This window comes from Heterocephalus glaber, unplaced genomic scaffold (assembly GCF_053883595.1).
Source record: "Heterocephalus glaber isolate CG9 unplaced genomic scaffold, H.glaber_assembly_v1.0 deba00001444, whole genome shotgun sequence".
NCBI lineage: Eukaryota > Metazoa > Chordata > Mammalia > Rodentia > Bathyergidae > Heterocephalus > Heterocephalus glaber.
Window position 1 is genome coordinate 8817137 of NW_028258297.1, and position 18489 is coordinate 8835625.

Sequence of the window (18489 nt, forward strand, 5' to 3'; positions counted from 1 at the left end):
TACAGGAATTGGAGGGTCACATACACCCTCAGCAGGGAGGGAGGTTTCCTGCAGAGTGGCTTTCGGGGCGCACAGATAGGAAGGGGATCTCCTAGAGAAAAGTCAGTGTGAATTATAAATAAGCAGTCAGGAAAGCCACGTGAACCAACTCCCACCCAGGTGAAAAAACACAGACCCAACCAAGAGCCCACAGGTGTCTCCAGAGACCAATGTGTCCTCACTACCACCCACCTGCCCCCCACGTCCAATCTGCAGAGCTAAGCATGGTCCTCACCCAACTCTGGCAGATCCAGAAGCAGGGACCAGAGAAGCCAAGAAATTGGCCCAAGGTCACATTGCAGAAATTGTAGGGGTAGCACCTGAAAGCTAAGCCTACATCCACTCCACTCTTTCTGGCCAGGCTAGGTCTGAACAGCATTGCTCAGAGCCTGCAACCACCCCACTCCCACGCTGTAGTGGTCTGTGGGTCCCCCTGCACCCAGAGAAAATTAGGGAGAATTCACTTGTAGGACACAGAGCTGCCCTTCCCCAAATAAATAAGAAGACATACGTAGAGACACTGACACACAGTCCTCATGCTCCTGCATGAGCACACACAGAGACACAAACGCAAATTCACACACACAAAACACTCTCACACATACACCCAAGTAAACACCATTCCTTTTAAATGCACCCTCCCAGCCAGACACACATTCACACAAACACACTCACATCCCTCTCAAGTACCCACAGACACACGCACATCATTACTGCTAAGCTCACACTCACGCAGACACAGTGCAAACATGCTCATCCCCAAATGCACTCAGGAGGGGGGCGAGCTGTGGACAGAGAGAAAGAGAGGAGGAGAGCCAGGCAGATCGGTCAAGGAATGACTGATGAGAAGCAGAGTTTAGAGCATCAAAGAGGAGAGAGATTAAGGGAGAAAGATGGGAGGGGAGAGGGAAAGATGAGGAAGAGATAAGGAGATAAGGAGGCAGAGGAGGGGACGGGAAGGCAGAAGAGGAGGGGCCTGAGGAGGGCTGTGATTGGAGCCTAACTTTAGCTCCAGCGCAGGATGACTCACACTGGGGAGGGGGGAGCGCCGAGCGCGCTCCAGGTTTCTGTTTATATACCTCCTTGAGCTAAATATACAGGCTGAGGGGTTCTTCTGCTCTGGTCCAGCAGCTCCCTGTGGTCTCCCCCGCCCTGCCCCCCCCCACGACACACACACAGATTCAGAGCCCCTCCTCTCCTGTGCCCTCCTGTGGCTGCCGGCACACAAGGCCATGCCCGAGGCTTTCCCAGCCAGGAGCTGACCGTGGGGTTTGGCTGCAAGCTCGGAAATAGCATGGTCCAAACCGCCCCTTTCTGAAGCCAGGAGGTCGAGTGGGAGGGCGTGATGCTTGCTCAAGGTCACACAGCATGACAGTGATCAGCTGGGTCAGAGCCTTCAGGGAGCCACCAGGCTGGAGGTCCCCCCTCCCTGGAGAAGGGGGCAGGAGGGGAGCAGTGCGGCTGGGGAAGGGAGGGGGGCATGGGGACACAGAGGACAAGAGCCCAGCCTGCAGACTGAGGGCGAAGTGGGACCGTGTGTGCACATGCATTGCTTTCTGTACAGGAAAGCGCTTCAGTGGACAGAGGTGGGGAGCCAGGCAGGGTCCTGGAAACAGAGGAGAGAATTCCACGGTGAATCATCTCTGGACCCAGGGAACTCCTCTGACCTCACCATCCCCTCTGGGCATCCACCCCTCACCCTGACGTACTGAGTCAGCGTACAAGGCCCTTCGCCACCCGGCCAGCCTGTCCTGAGCCTGCTGAGCAGCCGCGGTGCCCACAGCCTCGGTGCCGCTCTCCGTGGTCCTGAATCCCCCGCCTCGCGTCTCCAGCCCTGGAGGGCGGCGATTCTCCAAACTTTCCCAGGAGTTCGGTAGGACTCAGGGAAGGAAGGCACTGGAAGAAAGAAAGAAAGGACGGGGATTGTGAGGAGGGCAGCCCTAGCCCGGGTTTTCAGGGAGAGAGAGCCAGGTCTTCTTTGATAACCACAGTGACCAAGGAAACTACAGCAAGGGAGGATGGCTGACCATGGAGAGCCAGCGCAGACTCCGGGCCCTGTGCAGCAGGCCCCGGCTCCACGATGCAGGCAGAGCCCAGCCAGAGGGCAGCGCGGCCAGGCTTGGAACAACCTCCTCGCCGAGTTGAACCCAAGTGCTCCCGTCTTCCTGAATTGCTGACACCTGTCTGGATGAAAAGGTTGTGAGTTTTCACACTGTCACAGAACAAACAGAGCCGTGACTTCCGTTTCCCAGGGCAGGTGCTGTTTCATATGCTCCTGACAGCACCATTGCGTCGCTGACAGTTTTGAGGATGTTGTTTTCCTCTGGGAATGCACAGGAGTGCCAGCCCCTCCTTCCCCATCACCAGCCGGACTCTGAGGCCTCACTTCTGGCACATAGCTGCTCCCAAGGGTCAGCAACTCTCCCCGGGCCCCTACCCTGCCTCCACCTCCGGGCCCCTGTGCATGCTGTCCCCTAACCTGGGGTGACTTCCTTCTTTCTCCTCAAGGCCCAGCTCCTCCATCCCCCCACTCTGGACAGGAGGCTTTGAGGAGGAAAGAAACACCATCCCTTACCTCAGAAGCCCCAGCAGCTGACACAGAGCCTGTCTTGCTCACTTCCTTCATTTCTTTTCCTTCTTTTTTATTTTTTTTTTTTGAGGGGTGGTTTTTTGGAGACAGGATCTCACTATATAGCTTAGTCTGCCCTCAGATTCAAGGTGATTTTCCTGCCTCAGCCTCCTGAGGGCTGAGATTACAAGCATGTGCCAGTACACATGGCCCTGAATTGTCTTTAAGGTTACTTTAGGAAGTAAAGTTCTAAAACCCGGGAGACCACTCTCACACCTCAGAACACCCCAGATTCCCTCGTTACTTGAGGAGCCAGTTTGTACCGAAGCCTCTTCCTCACACATTAGCATGTTACACACCTGCAATCCCAGCACTCTGGAGGCTGATTTTGAGGCTAGCCTGGGCTACATAGTGAGTACAAAGCGAGCCTGGAATAAATAGTAAGACCCTGTCTCAAAAACACCAAAAAACAACAAAAACAGATAATTGAATAGGATCTTCCTGCCTGTCTCATTTCTCCTCTGTTGTCTCACTTTGGAGGTGAGAAAACTGAGGCTGGGGAAGGGTAGGTCTTGTGCAAGGTGCCCAGGGAAGCGGTAGCACCTTGAGGCTGCCCGAGCCGTAGGGAGCCCCTTGAGCAGGAGGAGGGCTGGGCCAGCCTGCTCTCCCAGGCCCCAGATCCCTAATCTGACCACAAGGTCTCAGCTCAGGGGAAAACTGGAGCCCAGGCAGGAAGATGGCCCCGCCTCTCCTCCTCCACTACCCACCTCCAGAGGCTCCTAGCCTTCAAATAATGAACGATTCCTAATTTAATTACATCTTTAATTCATCTGGGTCTCCGAGGAGCTGTACACTGGAGTCTGAGAACGTTCAATAGTTCCCGAGAGGGAGGAGGGTTTCCTCTTCCTTGTGAGGGAAGGGAAAGGAGAGGCAGTGGCCCCCTTTCCTCTGGCACTGTGTGTGTCCCCTGACTTCCCTGAAAGGAGCCACATCGTCACACTCGGGCTTCAGGACAAGCAGGGTGCTGGGCACAACCAGAGCAGCTGGTGGAGGAGGCAAGGGGCAGAAGGGAAAGTCCCCTGGCCAGTACCTCAGAAGATACAGTGTCACTGCAGACAGCCAGGGTGTAGCTGTGGCTCACCATGTGCTGGTACATCCTTGTCATTGTCATTGTCTTTTTTTTTTTTTTTTTTTTTTTGGTGCCGGGGATCGAACTCAGATCCTTCCGCTTGTGCAGCAGGCGGCAAAACCACTGAGCCAAATCCCTGGCCCTGTCATTGTCTGTCTTTCTTTCTTTCTTTCTTTCTTTCTTTCTTTCTTTCTTTCTTTCTTTCTGTATTTATTTACTTATTTATTTTGTTGTTCTTTTTATTTTATTTCATTTTATTTTATTTGGTACCGGCATTTTTGCTGTTCTTTTGAGACAGGGTCTCATAGCTCAGGCTGGCCTTGAACACACAATCCTCCTGCCTCAGCCTCCCCAATACTGGGATTACAGGCATGCACCACCGTGCCCAGCTTGTCGTCATTTTTTGAGGGCTTTCTAGCACCAGACATTTTTCAAATGAGGGCAGCAGGGCTCAAAGGAGAGGAAATGTCTCGCCCAACGCAACAGCATCAGTGAGAGGAAGAGCCAGAACTCCTGCTGTCCACACGCCCCTCAGATACCCAGACTGCTGGCCAGGAATCCCAGGGGACATCTAATCCCAGGACGATGGGGCTCCAGCAGCTGGAGAACCTCCCAGAAATGTTTGCATATTTTCCAATCTCATCACACAGGGGTTGGGGTGTAGCTCGGTGGTAAAGGACTTGCCTGGCACATATGAGGCCCTGGGGTCGATCTCTGACACTGAAGGAAAACCAAATCATCCTATAATCTAGCAAACACGTTTTTGGTCTCACCAGGCTCTGGAAAGGGCTGAGCTCGAGCTCATACCCAGATATGACTCCCGAACTGGAGCCTGGGCCCCCACTTGGTGCTGTTGGAGGATGGCAGAAACTTTGAGGGGCGGCTGGTCCTTGGGGGCCCAGGAAGGAGACTGTGAGATGCCAACCTCATTCTCTGTTTTGTACCCGGACATGGGTGAGCAGTTCTGCTCACCACACACTGCTGCCATGTTCACTGTGCCACCATGGCCCCAAAGCAAGGGCACCAGTCACAGGCTGAAACCACCAGAACTATGCGCCAAAGAATCCTTTCCTCTTTTTAAGTTGATTTCCTCAGGTATTTATTAGAGTAACAGAAAAGCTGACTCACTCAGGGCCCCCAAAATAAGAACTCTGTTTGTTTATAAAGCACTTAAGCCAGGCATGGTGGTGCACACCTGTAATCCTAGCACCCTGGGGGGCCAAGGCAGGAGGATCTCAAGTTGGAGCCAAGCTTGGGCAACTTAGCAAGATCTTATCTCAAAGTAAAAGAAGTGGGGGCTAGGATATAGCTCAGTGTGAGGGCCCTGGGTTTAATCCCCAGTACCACTAAATAAACAAGTTCTTAGAACGTGCTCACTTAATCCTCATAACCACCAGTAGGGTGGGTATTGTTGAGCACAACCTACAGAAGAGGAAACGGAGGCACAGAGAATTACGTTACTGGCCCAGGTCACCCAATCCGTAGACAGCAGAGCAGGATGATCACAGGGGTGGCCTCAGAGTCCTGCCCTTCAGGGCTCTGCCCATTCCCCAGCGGGGCTCAGGGAAGGGGATGGAGCCAGGCCCAGAAGAACACTGAAAGTGGTCACCTGGTCGAAAAGAGGACACTTCCAGGACCAGAACTGAGTCAGAGGCACACGACCCATGGGTTCCGTCAGGCTAGGGGATCTTGGGCACCTTGGGCAGGGCACACAAGGCAGCAGAGGACCCCAGGGCCCTGGCACCTCCTGCCCAAGGAGATGAGGAGTAGGCAGGGCCAGGCCAGGGCAGAGGGGAGTCAGGAGGCGATAAAGGAAGCTGGGCCTGGTGGCCCCTCAGCATGGCGCCCTCTCTGGCTGCCTGAGACAGAGGAGGGAGGGGCTGGGACCTGTCCCTGGGACACAAGGGGACGAGGATGTGGCCAAGGGGCCAGGGAGATGCAAACCTGGGGCCCGGGGGAGGTCTGAGCGAGCACCGAAGCCACCCAGCCTCGGATCTGAGCTGGACTCCCCAGCCCTCCTCATAGCTCAGTGAGAAGGCCCTAGATACCGCCAAAATAAACAAATACATGGCAGATCCACCGGGGAATAGGGGGCCCACGAAAAGAGCATCTTCCTGGAACAAGGCAGCCACACAGCCAGGGAACACCACTCCTCCCGGCCAGTGGAGCCCGCCCCTGAGTCCAGACACCAACTGCACCCCAGCCTCGCTTCTGGGCTCTCCCACTACTGCCCACACTGCCACCCGGCCTCCTCCCTTGCTTCCCGCCTCCACTCCCTTGTCCTGAAGGCCCAGCACTCCACTCAGCCCCTAGCACGGGGCCGGTGCCCTTACACGGTCTTCACCTAAGCGAGCAGTTTGATGCTTGTTCAGTAAGCAGTGGTGCCCGGCACAACATGGGCATCACGCATTTCCCAGGCTCTGTTCAGGGGAGAATAAGATGCTTACATTCGGAGGGGGCAGAAGACAGACCGAGACCAAGAAGGGGCAGGGCCGTGGGCAGTGGGGAGGGGTTGGGGGGTCAAGGACCATCCAAGACCCCCTGGAGAGGGACTCCAGGTCGGGCTGAGACCCCAGGCAGCATTTTAAGGTGGCTGCTCCTGTTCTTTCTGTGTCCCCCAAGGAAACCGAACCACAGGCAGGTGACAAGTTTGTCACAGCCAGGAGCCAAATCAGACCACCTGGCTCGCGTCCACGCTGGAAGCCATCCTGCTAACTGGGGTCTGGGTGTGGGTGTCAGGAAATGCCCAGAGCCTTGGGCAGGACACAGGCAAGCGCCGGTCCCACCCCCAGGGGACTTCCCAGCCCTCCTCATGCTGCTGCCTAATGCTCTGCTGCTGCTGGGGTGTGGTGTCGAATACTTGTAATCCTAGCTGCTCCAGCAGGCCGAGGCAGGAGGATTGCAAGTTGGAGCCCACCCTGGGAAACTTAGTAAAATGCTGTCTCAAAAAATAAACGAAGCCAGGGATTTAGCTCAGTGGTGCCACTGCCTGCCTTGCAAGCACAAGGACCAGAGTTCGATCCCCGGTACCAAAAAATAAATAAATAAATAAAAATAAAAATAAAAATAAATGAAGTGGGCCGGGGATTTAGCTCAGTGGTTCCAGCGCCTGCCTCACAAGCTCAAGGTCCTGAGTTCGATCCCCAATACCAAAAAATAAATAAATAAATAAATGAAGAAAAGGGCTGGAGGGGCAGCTCAGCGATGAAGTGCCAACACACAGAGAGAGAGAGAGAAAGAGAGAGAGAAGCTTTATAGCTTTTGAATAGGGGGCCCTGTGTTTTTATTTTGTACCAGGCTCGGTGAGTTGCCAGGGATTTGAAACGTCGAGCCTCCCCTCCTCTCCTCTGGCCCCACCAGCACTGCTCAAACCAGGTCAGGACTCACGATGCCACTGACACCAGAGCAGCAGCGACAGGGCTTCTTCTCCGGGCTGGGGTGTTCACAGGGTTGGATAGGGTGGAATGGAATGAACGGCTCCTTGACATCCTGGGTGGAGTTTGTTGTCCACTCTTTAAGCCCCCTTTCTCCTCTAAGACCCTGGGACTTTCCTCTGGCCACTCGCTGCAGCCACAGCCCCTCATGGCAGCTCCAGACAGGAGCGCTGGGGTTCTGGGAAGCCCCCAGGTAACCCCCTAGCCCTTGTCCCCTCCCCTGAGCCCTCCTGTGCCGAGTAAACAGTCAGACCTTCCACACCTCTTCTGGGTGGGCAGGGGGTCTCCTGACCCTGGTCCTCACACTGCCCCCTCAGGTGCCTCAGGACTCTCTGTGGCTGAGGAAGCCCCAGCTCCTGGCCAGGAAGTGGAGAGTCCCAGACACAGCCTTTGAGTTGGGGAAGGCTGAGCCTTGGGGATTCCAAAGTCCTGGCAAAGCCTGTTCCTCCTCCTCCTGCCCCTGCACCCTTCACCCACATGGGCACCCCAGAGCCCCAGCCTGACCTCCAGGGAATCCAAGAGGGGAGCAAGGAGGGGAACTGGAGATGTATCAGTCAGCTGGTCAGGCTATGTATCAGTCAGGCTATGCTGCTGTAACAAGCAGACCCTGCCATCTCGGAGTTTCTGACAACAATGGTTTATTGCTTAGAAGTGTCAGAGGGGCCAGGGATTTAGCTCAGTAGCACCATGCCTGCCTTGCAGGCGCAAGGTCCTGAGTTTGATCCCTGGTAACGGGAAAACAATTTTTTTCATCGATTCTCGGCCTTTTGGCCAAGATCAAGTGTAGAAGTGTCCCAGCCCCACTGTCCTGGGCAGCTCCGTGTCATCCACAACATCTGGCCCTGGGGTCACAACAGGGAGGAAGGGAGCTGCAGATTGTAAGGGGTGCTTTCCAGGGCAGGCCAGGGCTCATGCGGGGCAGAGAAGATGTGTGGACACGGAGCACATCTGCCCCTACTGCTCAGGGAATTAGACAGCCTCAGACTCCTGGGAACTCAGACCCCATCTGTTCAGTACCGGGCTCCTCGAAGACCAGCCCGCTTGGCCCTTGTTCTCGATGAGATGCGCTCTTCCCCACCCGCCTGGTGCTACGAACACCAAGTCAATCACAAGGCATAGTTCACAGCCACCACTCCTCACCACACTGCTCCTCCAGGCTCTTAGTAGAGAAGGAAATCACCAAGGCTTAGGGCCTGAAAGCTTTGCACAGAAGACCTGTGCTCTCCTACTCTCTGTCTCCCTCTCACCGTCTTAATTGCTAATTTATAATTTATACTCTCGGCCTTTTCTAAAAGGGATTTCTTAAAAAGTAAAATAAAAGACCAGAAATCATTTAGGGAACAGGAGCCAGTTAGAAATAATAGAAAGTTAAACGAACATTCACTGCAGTTAAATAATATAGCAGAATAATACAATCATGTAATAAATTATATTTAGGACAGCTGAATAATACATTCCAGTCTGAGCTTCCTAGGAGCACAGGTAAAAAGGGAGATACTGTAACTACTTCCTCCATATATTCATCCCTTCCTGCTGCTTTTGGCCAGCTCTCTTTCCTTTCCTAAAGTTCCTTCTTTTTATCCCTTTTTGTTTTAGATCCACTTGGAGTAGAAAGATCCCTACTCTCCAGTTTTTAAAATATCCATATCTCTCTTACAAGCATAAAATAAATGGCTACAAAATGAATGTGAGGGGAGCCTCAGCCTGAAGTTCACTCTGATACCACGTTTGGCCCCTCGTCCACAGGGGAGAGAGACTGGGAATTCAGGACAGGAGACAGCAGAGTCTCCCCCAGGACCAAGCAGCTTCCTCCAGGACCTGGATGCTCATTCCCTGAAGCCTCGGGGCAATCCTGCAAGTTGCAACTCATTATCCCTAATTCGAAGGTGGGGAAACTGAGGCCCACAAGGGTAAATGACTCCTATCACCCAGCTTCCTGCCCCTGAAGCCCCAGCCTTGGAGTTGGAGACCTCCAGCTGGGGTGCGGAAGGGGGACTCCTCGCAGTCTCCAGCTGGGTTGGAGGATCCCAGGCCGGAGACCCCACCCCCTCCCCACCCTCCAGACTCCAATTGGTGGGATGACCGGGCCTCCCTGCCAGGTTATGTTGGAAATTTGCATTTTCATGGAGACGTAATTAGAATTAAAGGGCTGAGGCTGGAAGGGACCGGACGGAACCCTTCCTGTACCCACTCTGCCCTTTTGGGAGCTGGAACCTCCGCCTCCGGGCCCACTGAGGCCCCAGAACCAGCCCTCTCTCCACGCCCCCCAAACACTGCCAGCCCTGCCAGTGGTACAGTCTGTCCCCACTGCCCGGATGGGGATACTGAGGCCCAGAGAGCAGAGAAGGGACTTACTTAAGGTCTCACAGTGAGGTCAACCCCCCACATCTGGGCTCCATGTCACTTTTCCCTGCTAGGCTGATCTGCAGCCAGTTGGCTGGAGGGAGCTGTTTGCTCCCTGAGGGCCCCACACCCTCCAAGCTCAGCCTTCTCTCCTTGTTCTTCTCAGTAGCCCTGGGGGACCCACCCCAGTTTATCCCAGCCCCAGAAGGGAAGGCACGCATCCAGGTCACACAGCAACTTGGTAGCAAAGCCGTGTCTTTGGCTGCTGAAAGAGCGGGGCATGGAGGCACAGGTTTGTAGTCCCAGCACTCAGGAGGCTGAGGCAGGAGGATCACCATGAGTTCAAGGCCAGCCTGAACTACATGGGAGATCCTATCTCAAAAACAAAAAAAGATTGGACTGGAGGATGTCGCTCAGTGGTAGAGTGTTGCCTAGCATGTGTGATATCCTGGATTCGATTCTTTTTTTTTTTTTTTTTGAGACAAGATCTCGCTATGTATTCCAGGCGGGCCTCAAACTCACTATGTATTTCAAGCTGGCCTTGAACTCACTATGTAGCCCAGGCTGGCCTTGAACTTGGAGCAATCCTCCTACCTCAACCTCTCAAGTGCTAGAATTATAGGCGTCCACCACCATGCCTGGCCAATGTTCAACTCTGAAACCGCAAAAAAAAACACAAAAAAACAAAAAACACCCTACTTTTGACCCTTACCTAAGTCACTGACCCAAAAAGAACTTCCAGCAGCTTCTTGCTGACTCTTACATTCATTTGTGTGGCATTTTTGGAGACTGAACCCAGGGCCTTTGCTCTGAGCTACATCCCAGCACTTTTCATTTTTTATTTCTGAGACAGGGTCTCACTTCATTGCCCAGCCTGAACTCCAACTTGTGATCCTCCTGCCTCAGCCTCCCAGAGCGCTGGGATTATATCACATCCAGCTGAGATGATTACTGTATTACATTTAATTCCCAAATAAGGAAACTAAAGCACAGAGAGGTGATGTGATTTCCCCAGGACACATAGCTAGTGAGTGGAAAAACTAGGACTTCAACTTGCCTGTCAGAATCCAGAACCCAGCTCCTTCCAGAGGGCAGAGCCCAGGAGCTCCGGGCCCCACTGCCCAGCCCAGAAGGACCACTGGACACTTCCCAAAGCCCAGTTCTTAGTGGGAATAGCAGGCCACAAGAGGAAAGGCAGCTCCTGTGTGAGCCCCAGACCTTGAGACACTGCCCCAGCCCTGCCCCCTCCTCAGGTGGCCCAAGCCACCCTTCTGTCCCCTCCCCTACCGAAGGGGGTATGAATCTGGGAAACAGACAGAGTGACCGCATGGTGACCCCATAAGAAAGACAGCCCCAGACCAAGGGTCCCCTCTGCAGAATGAGCTCCTGTCGGACTAGTGTGAGCTGCCGGCCAGCACAGGTCGGATGCTGGAGAGAGGAGGGCGGAGGTGGCTGGCACAGGACCTGCTATCAGGGCCGCCAGAAAGGCAATTGGAAATTCCATTCGGTTCTCAATTTGAGGGTGGCCAGAGGCCGGGAGTGTGGGGAGAAGCCGAGGAGAGACATGGAGAGGCGGAGCCCTCCAGACCCGGGAGTCTGAGACAGGACAGGCCATCTGGACTCCAAGCACCCCAACACCCCACTCAACATCACCCTGCACACCCGCAAGGACCCACGACCTCAGGCGCTTACACATGTACACACACCCACATGCTCACACTCGGGCACACACTTCTCACACTCACATGTTCATGCACACACGTGCTCACACACAATCACACGCATGAAGAGCCACGTGGCCTTGCAGAAAACCCACCCTCAGGGGCAGGTTCCAGGGACTCCAGGAAGGAGCCAGGGTGGGGACACGGGGTGGCTGCTCACCATGACATTTCTCCCTATGGCCAGGGGGCTCGGTCAAGCGAGTTCCCTGGGGCACCGGGGCTGGAGCCAGAGGCAGGCAGGCTCCCAGCGGGGAGCAGCAGGCCACACAGCCCCCTAGGAACCAGCGTGGGAGCCTCAGCAGCCCCAGACCAGCCTGCCAGGCAGCAGGCATCTGAGCCGGCTGTGGCGCGGCCCATTTAGGCCCACAGTGCGGCCGGCCGGTTCTCTTGAGGATGGGCGGTTTGGTAACAGGGCAGTGGCTGGTTCTGTAATGTCTCGTCCCTGAGCAGCCTAAGGGCCCTGTTCTGGGTTCTTTGTGGTGTTAATGTGGGGGCCTTGCATGCCTTCCCCACAGAGAGGCTACTTCTCAGCCCACTTAGCAGATGCAGATGCTGAGGGGTGCTCTATTGAGTGCCTGGGTCACATCCCCTGCGGCTGTTCCCGGGCCGGGCACCCCAGGCTAGTGGCTCTGCCTCAACTTCCCCACTCAGGCCAGACCTGGAGGGGCATCTGACCCCAAGCGTGGAAGGGCCAGGACAGGATCTCAGGGAGCCTAGCCACACGGTGCTGGCTGCAAAGAGCCAGCTGAGGCTGAGGGGCGTGCAGACCCCACACTGCTCCCCAGATACACCAGCCACAGCATGGCCCAGGAGGCAGCAAGAACGCTGTCCTGTGGCGCCACCTAGTGGTCAGTGCCTGACGTGACGCCCATTCAGTTTGGTTCTTTGCCCGACCCAGGGACACATTGGCCACATCGCAAGACATCTCTACTGGGCTGAGCACTGGTGTCCCAAATGCATCCTTTCTCAATCCTACCCGTGCCTTTATGAGGCTCTGACTGTACGCCAAGCACTGTCCCCGGCACTAGGGATCCAGTAATGAACAAAATAGAGACCCCTGGGGCCGGGGATTTAGCTCAGTGGTACTGTGCCTGCCTTGCAAGTGCGAGGTCATGAGTTCGATCAAAGGTAGAAAAAAAAGAGAGAGACTCCTGCAGTCCTGCAGCTGACGTGGGGGGGGGGGGGAATAGACAACGAACCACAAGCATAACAAAGGAAAGAGCGTGGGGGTTCCAGGGCCCCCATAGCCCATGGGACAAAGTATAGAGTCCGGCCCTGGAGACCACTGTCCCCACACCATCCCTTCATGTCCCACGGGACTACTCCATGAAAAGTTCGCAGAGGACAGACCCTCCTGCCTGGACGCCTCTCTCCCTGGACGTGGTCAGCTCCTCCGCATCCTCCTGACCCCACAGCAGCACAGGGCAAATGCAGTCGGGCTCCGTTCCCCAGCCCTGCGGCGCCACCTGTGTGACCTTGTCGGGTTCCTGGCCCCCCTGTGCCTGCTTCCATCTGTGAAGTGAGGGGAAACAGTTCCTACTTCATAGGCTGGGAGAGGGTGAATGAACCCAGACAGGACAACTATCGATACAGCTGGTCATTATCAACGCCTCCCTCCTGCAAGGCGGAGGGACAATGCGGTCCGTGCTGGGAGAGCCCGTGCAAGGCGCTGGCTCCGTTAATTCAGTGGTCTCTCGCTCACCTACCTGCATAGCCTGGCACTGCCAGTCCCCTGGCTGCCAGGTGCAGGGCGAGGAGATGGCACAGAACAAGCCAGGGCTCCTCCCCGCTTAGAAAAGGGTCATTGTAGGCCAGAGGTTTGCAAACTGTTGTCTAAGAAGTCCTTTACTTTTTTATTTTTTGGTCCTGGGGATAGAACCCAAGGCCTTTGACCTGAGCTACATCCCCAGCCCTTTTTTAACGTTTTGAGACAGGGCCTGGCTAAGTTGCTAGGGCTGGGCTTGAATTTGGGATTCTCTTGCCTCAGCCTCCCAGAGTCCAGGGGTTACAGACGTGAGCCACCACGTCTGGCTCTTTACACTCTTTAAAATTCAGGATCTCAAAGAATTTTTGTACATTGGTAATATATATTCATATTTACCATACTGGAAACTAAAACTGAGATCCTTTAATATTTATTAATCACTTAAAATAAGTCATTGCTTGGTAACACATTTTATGAAAAAAGTTGTATTTCTCAAAACAAAAATACATTCTATTTCATTTTTGTAAATGTCTTTAATGTCTGGCTTCATAGGAGAGAGCTGGATTCACAGGCTGCTCTCGATCTACGCAATACAATACTCTGAAGTACATTTAAAAAAAAAAAAAAAAGGTAGCCCCTGTTTTCTCTTTCATAAAATGTGAGGCTAACAACCCGGCCACGCCCACTGCCGACCAACCAGCCAGGATTAGCTGCAGACCGCTTCCAGTAGAAGGGGTGGTTGGATTAGGATTGGACAATAAATGTGTCCTTCTGTGCCTTGAACCCGCCCTCAATTCATGCCCCTCCTCCTACGCATGCGTTCTAAGGACGGAGGCCCTCGTCCCCGCCCACTCCGGAACCGTGTGTTGCAGGTCGGGTTTTCGCCGAGACTAGGAGCACAACGAAGGCGGAAGTAGCGTAAAATGCGTGGGCGGGGCCAAGCGCAGTCATGTCGGCGGCCTTGCTGCGGCGGGGTCTGGAGCTTCTGGCGGCGTCAGAGGGTGAGAGGGGCTTGCTGGGAGACGTCTGGCGCGGACGAAAAGACGGCGGACGCTTCGGAAGGAGCACGGGGGTGGGGAATGATCCAGGCCGGACTTAGCCCCCGCGGGTTGGGACCCCTGTGCGCCCTCCGACCCGTGTCCGTTCCTCTGTCTTCCCCTGCAGCCGCCCAGGCCGCGCCAAGCCAGGCCAAGACGAGCGGGGCTCCGGTGAAGCGAGCCCGGAAGGCGAAGGCGGCCCAGGCCCAGAAACTGCAGAACTCGGCTAAAGGAAAGGTGCCCAAGTCGGCGCTGGGTGAGTGCGGGAAGGAGCTGGAAGTGCGGCAGCTGGGTTTGGGGGTGGCGCCCGGACACCATGGACGTGATCGAAACGAGGCCGGGGCCCTCAGGGACTGCGTACAGCCCAAGTGCGGGGGGAAGCATCGTACAGGCTCAAAACCGGAGTGTAACTGCTAAGTGTGTTCATGCCTATGACGTAAAAAAAAAGAAATTAGGGCGCTCGGAGAGGGATCAGAGTAGAAGGCCAATCAGCCTCCTCTGAGGAAGCAACATTTAGGCTGAGAGTCTGAGGAAGTGTAAGAGTGTTCTGGGAGAATAGCAAGTGCAGAGGTAGGGAGTCAGAAAGAAGCTTATTGCCTTTGAGAATGTGAAAGAGCAGGCTGGTAAAGGTGACAGGAAGTGAACAGGGTCAAGATGGAGCATTTAACAGTTTAACATTCTGTGTGCCGAGCGCTGTTCTGAGCCCTCTACAAATGTCAACCTTGCGAGTCTGCATGCTGTCACCCCCGTTGTACAGAAGGAGGCACTTGCTAAAGTGGTGCAAGTGGAAACCAGGCAGTGTCTCGAGAGTGCTGCTCTTACCTGCTGTGATCAAAGTGATAGATGCAGAGATGAGAAGATGGTGCAGGTGGAAGATAGGCAGAGGAGGGAGCATTGATGGGCTTCAGTGGCGAATTGGCTGTGAAGAGGGAGCCCAGTTTCTAGTAGAGCTTTTTTTTTTTTTTTCAAGTTTTTTGAGACAGGGTCTTGCTGTGTAGTCCAGGCTGCCCTTGAACCTATGTAACCAAAGCTGGCCTCAAATTCATGGCAATGCTCTCTCACCCTCCCGAGTGCTGGGATTAAAGGTGTGCACCACCATGCCTGGCTCTAGTAGAGTGGTTTCTTGGGGAATGTGGTACCATTAAGGAGACATAAGGACTTGGGATGGGAACGGCATGGTGGCACACGCCTGTGATCCCAGGCAGGAGCATCTCAAGTTTGAGAACAGCCTGGGCTACATAGCAAATTGAAGGCCAGCCTGGACTATATAGTAAGACTAGTCTCCAAAAAAAAAGACTAAGAAAGGAGCATATATGGGCAGGATGTAAGTGCCTAGGTATTTTGAATCTACAAGGCTGCTGCATAGAAGCTGTTCAGCTATTGGTTAAAAGGGTTATGAATTCCAGGAGCAGCCGCAGCATGACCAAAAGTGTGGAGAGAGGTTTGAGCCCCAGTGACTCGTACTATGAAGCTGGAGCTTCTAGAGGTCCCTCCCATCTCTGCCTGCCCTTGGCTCACCGCGCTGTCACAGGGGTTCCCTTTGCTGCCTCCCCCGCTGGACTGAGCTCTGGGAGGCACAGACCTTCCTTTGGTTTGTCTGTAGTGCTAGTGCCTGGCCCAGAGTTTGGCACATAATCCGTGAGTGAAAGGAATGATGAGCGCCTCCGTAGCCAGTCTGCAGAATACCTCTGGCTGTCACCTGGGTCTAAGCTACCTCGTCTCCAGCCTGGAGTTTTGCAAAAGCCTCTAGCTGGTCTCCTGGCTTCCACACACCCTTCCCAAGTAATCTAATTCTCAACAGCCACCAAAGTGATCTTGTATCACGAGTCACACCTTGATTCTCCTTTGACTACACACTCCTGTTGTTCCCATTGTCCTCAGGAAAAGCCTGAGTTCCTTCTCCAGCCAATTTTGCTCTTCAGCACATCAGTCACATTTCTGCATCTGGTCTTTGTAGACTGTTCCCTCTACCCAGACAGCTGTCCTTCGGTACTGCTCAAATGTCATTTCAGTGAGACCTTGGATCTTCCTGTTTAAAATTCCAACCCTCTACCATTGGCATACTTGTTCCTATTCTGTTTTCCTCCATAAAATGGCTCACTTCTAAAATGTTATTTACCTTCTTTCCCCTCTCTTTCCACACTGGCACGTAAGCTCCATGAAAGCAGGAGTTTTTGCCTCCCTGATTTCCTGCTATAGGCCCAGCACCCAGGATGAGTGTGACAGTTAGTTTGTACGCAGGATGAATTTGTTGAATGAGTCACATGATCACCTGGGAACCATGGGCGCTTTCCCCAGGACCTGTGTGGAAGTGAATTTGACCAAGAGGAGCCCATACTTGAACAGTCCAGAGAAGGGATGATGGGCATCTGGTAGGGCCAGGGGCCGGGGACGCAGAAGGCTTCCAGGGAATGAATCTGAAATGCCACAAACCCTGTCACCCACAGCGGAGTACCGGAAGCGAGAGTGTCGAGACCACCTCAAAGCAAACCTGAAGTTTATGACTGCCACAAAGAGCACCCTCGCAGAGTCGGTGACCCAGAAGGTCTGTCGGGTGTGGGCTACAGGAAGGGCCTGGGGGTGTCAGCCCTGAATGTAGGGTGGAAGTCAGGTCAACCCTTGAGGGCTAGCATGGGGGCTGTGGGATGCTGGTCCAGTCCTGCCCTGGGCCACACATCCCAGTGACCTTTGTGTGCCCTGATCTGCTCCTCTGTACATGGAAATGATGTGCCCTCACTTCTTCCCAGATTCTGCGGCAGAACCGGGGCCGCAAGGCCTGTGACCGGCCTATGGCAAAGACGAAGAAGAAGAAGAAGAAGAAGGCCGAGGGCACCGTGTTCACAGAGGAAGACTTCCAGAAGTTCCAGCAGGAATACTTTGGCAGCTAGGCTCCCTGGAGGCCCCATAGGAGGTTGGCCCAGCCTCCTGGACTTCACCGCTCTTGTGCCCGGCCAGCCCATGCAGGGCACGGCCAGCAGATGACAACACAGGGCCAGCTGAAGGAAGCCTCAGCACTGGAGTTCTGGGAGTCTGGAATGGAGCTGGGAGCCACAGGGCAGATTTACACTCAGACTGGGGCTGGCATCTTCTGCTTGCTTAGGAAGAGCCATCTGCCCTGCCAGAACGGGACACTTCTGACTGTTCTGTGTGCTTTGCCCCAGTGTGGTATCTGGGCTGTTTGCTGTGTCCAAGGCCAGGTCCTGGGTCCTCAGGGGAAGGCTGCTGCATAGACTTCTGGGTTCTAATAAACGTGGGAGCTGTGTGCACTGCTGATCTGACTTGTGGGACATCCCCATCTCCTCTGACACCAAAGGGAGAAGTCCCCAGCCCAGGCAGCCATGTGGGGAGCTGTAGTCTGGGGGTGCCATCCCCAGGTTTGGCTCTACAGCCCACAAGGTGGCCCTTGAGGCAAAAACAGCACTTGCAGTTGCGGGGGTTTGTTCCATGAAGCAGACTGAGGGGCCTCACCCTCCCTGGGAGCCTGTGGGTCCTGTGGGCACAGGAGAGCCGCACCAGGGACACACACACACGTTTGTGCTTAGTGAGAAGCCAGCTGTGCCCTTTCTCAGTCACGTGGGCTGGGTCATTGGTTGGGGGTCTCAGGAAAAATCTTGAAGTAGCAAGGTTCACACTCAGGTCTGTGCCTGAGCACAGGTGGCTGTAACCACCACAGGAGGCCAGAGATGGGAGTTGAGGTGGGGACAGCAGGAAGGTGAGTGCTGTCCCCATAGTGACTGGCCTCACGTGAGCTCTTCAGCTGGGGAGGCGCGTCCTATCATTACACTCCTTCCTGCTGCTGGCTTCGTGACCGAAGTCAGCAAACCTGGCTGACCTTGGACAGTCTTCCGCCATCCTAAGCAGTTTAGTAACAACCTGGCTCAACAGTTGCTCCTGGAATTTTCATCACAGAAGAAAAGACTGACGAGGCTCCAGCAGCCCTTTGTAATAAGGACACCTGTCGTCACAGTCACCCTCCTGGGGAAGGATGGCAGTGGGGTCCTGCTCCTCTGCTTTCGAGTTTCCAGTCAGTCTGACGGTTATACCAGTATCGCTGGTGGGTGCATCCTTGCCCCACTGCATTCTTGCCCCACTGCATTCACCCAGAGCTCCAATAGGCAGAGGTTGGCCTCCGGTCTGTGCTGTGAGTCACCCTGGACAGTTCTGCTGAAGGTGGCTAGAGGCAACAGAGAGCCCAGGAGGCCCATGAGCCCCAGAACAAAGGGCACGTCACCCAGGGAAGGGTGCTGACCGTAACCTACTGATCAACAGCCCAAATGACACTAGTGTCACATTCAAGCAGGGGCGGCCTTCCCCAGCTAAGGCACCGTGGGTAGATGTGAGGGCCAGGAGCAGCTGTGTCTCAGGTGCTTTACTGGCAGGTTTGAGCCCAGGTGAGGAAGAGTTTGGGAACCTCCGCAGTGACAGAGGACACAGGCTGCCATGGGATAGGCTGCTCATCTCATTCTCACAGTCTGGACCTCTGTGACTGCAGGGATGGCAGAAGTCTCAAAC

General features: G+C 54.6%; 1 protein-coding gene across 1 annotated transcript; it reads left to right on the forward strand.

The window, feature by feature from the left end:
- Positions 1 to 13764: 13764 nt before the first annotated feature.
- Rps19bp1 (ribosomal protein S19 binding protein 1) lies at positions 13765 to 17239 on the forward strand. Its single transcript, XM_004845566.4, has 4 exons — positions 13765 to 13941; positions 14105 to 14233; positions 16425 to 16522; positions 16725 to 17239. Exons 1-4 carry the CDS (start codon positions 13890 to 13892, stop codon positions 16863 to 16865), a joined length of 420 nt encoding a protein of 139 aa, XP_004845623.1. The 5' UTR covers positions 13765 to 13889; the 3' UTR covers positions 16866 to 17239.
- Positions 17240 to 18489: the final 1250 nt, after the last annotated feature.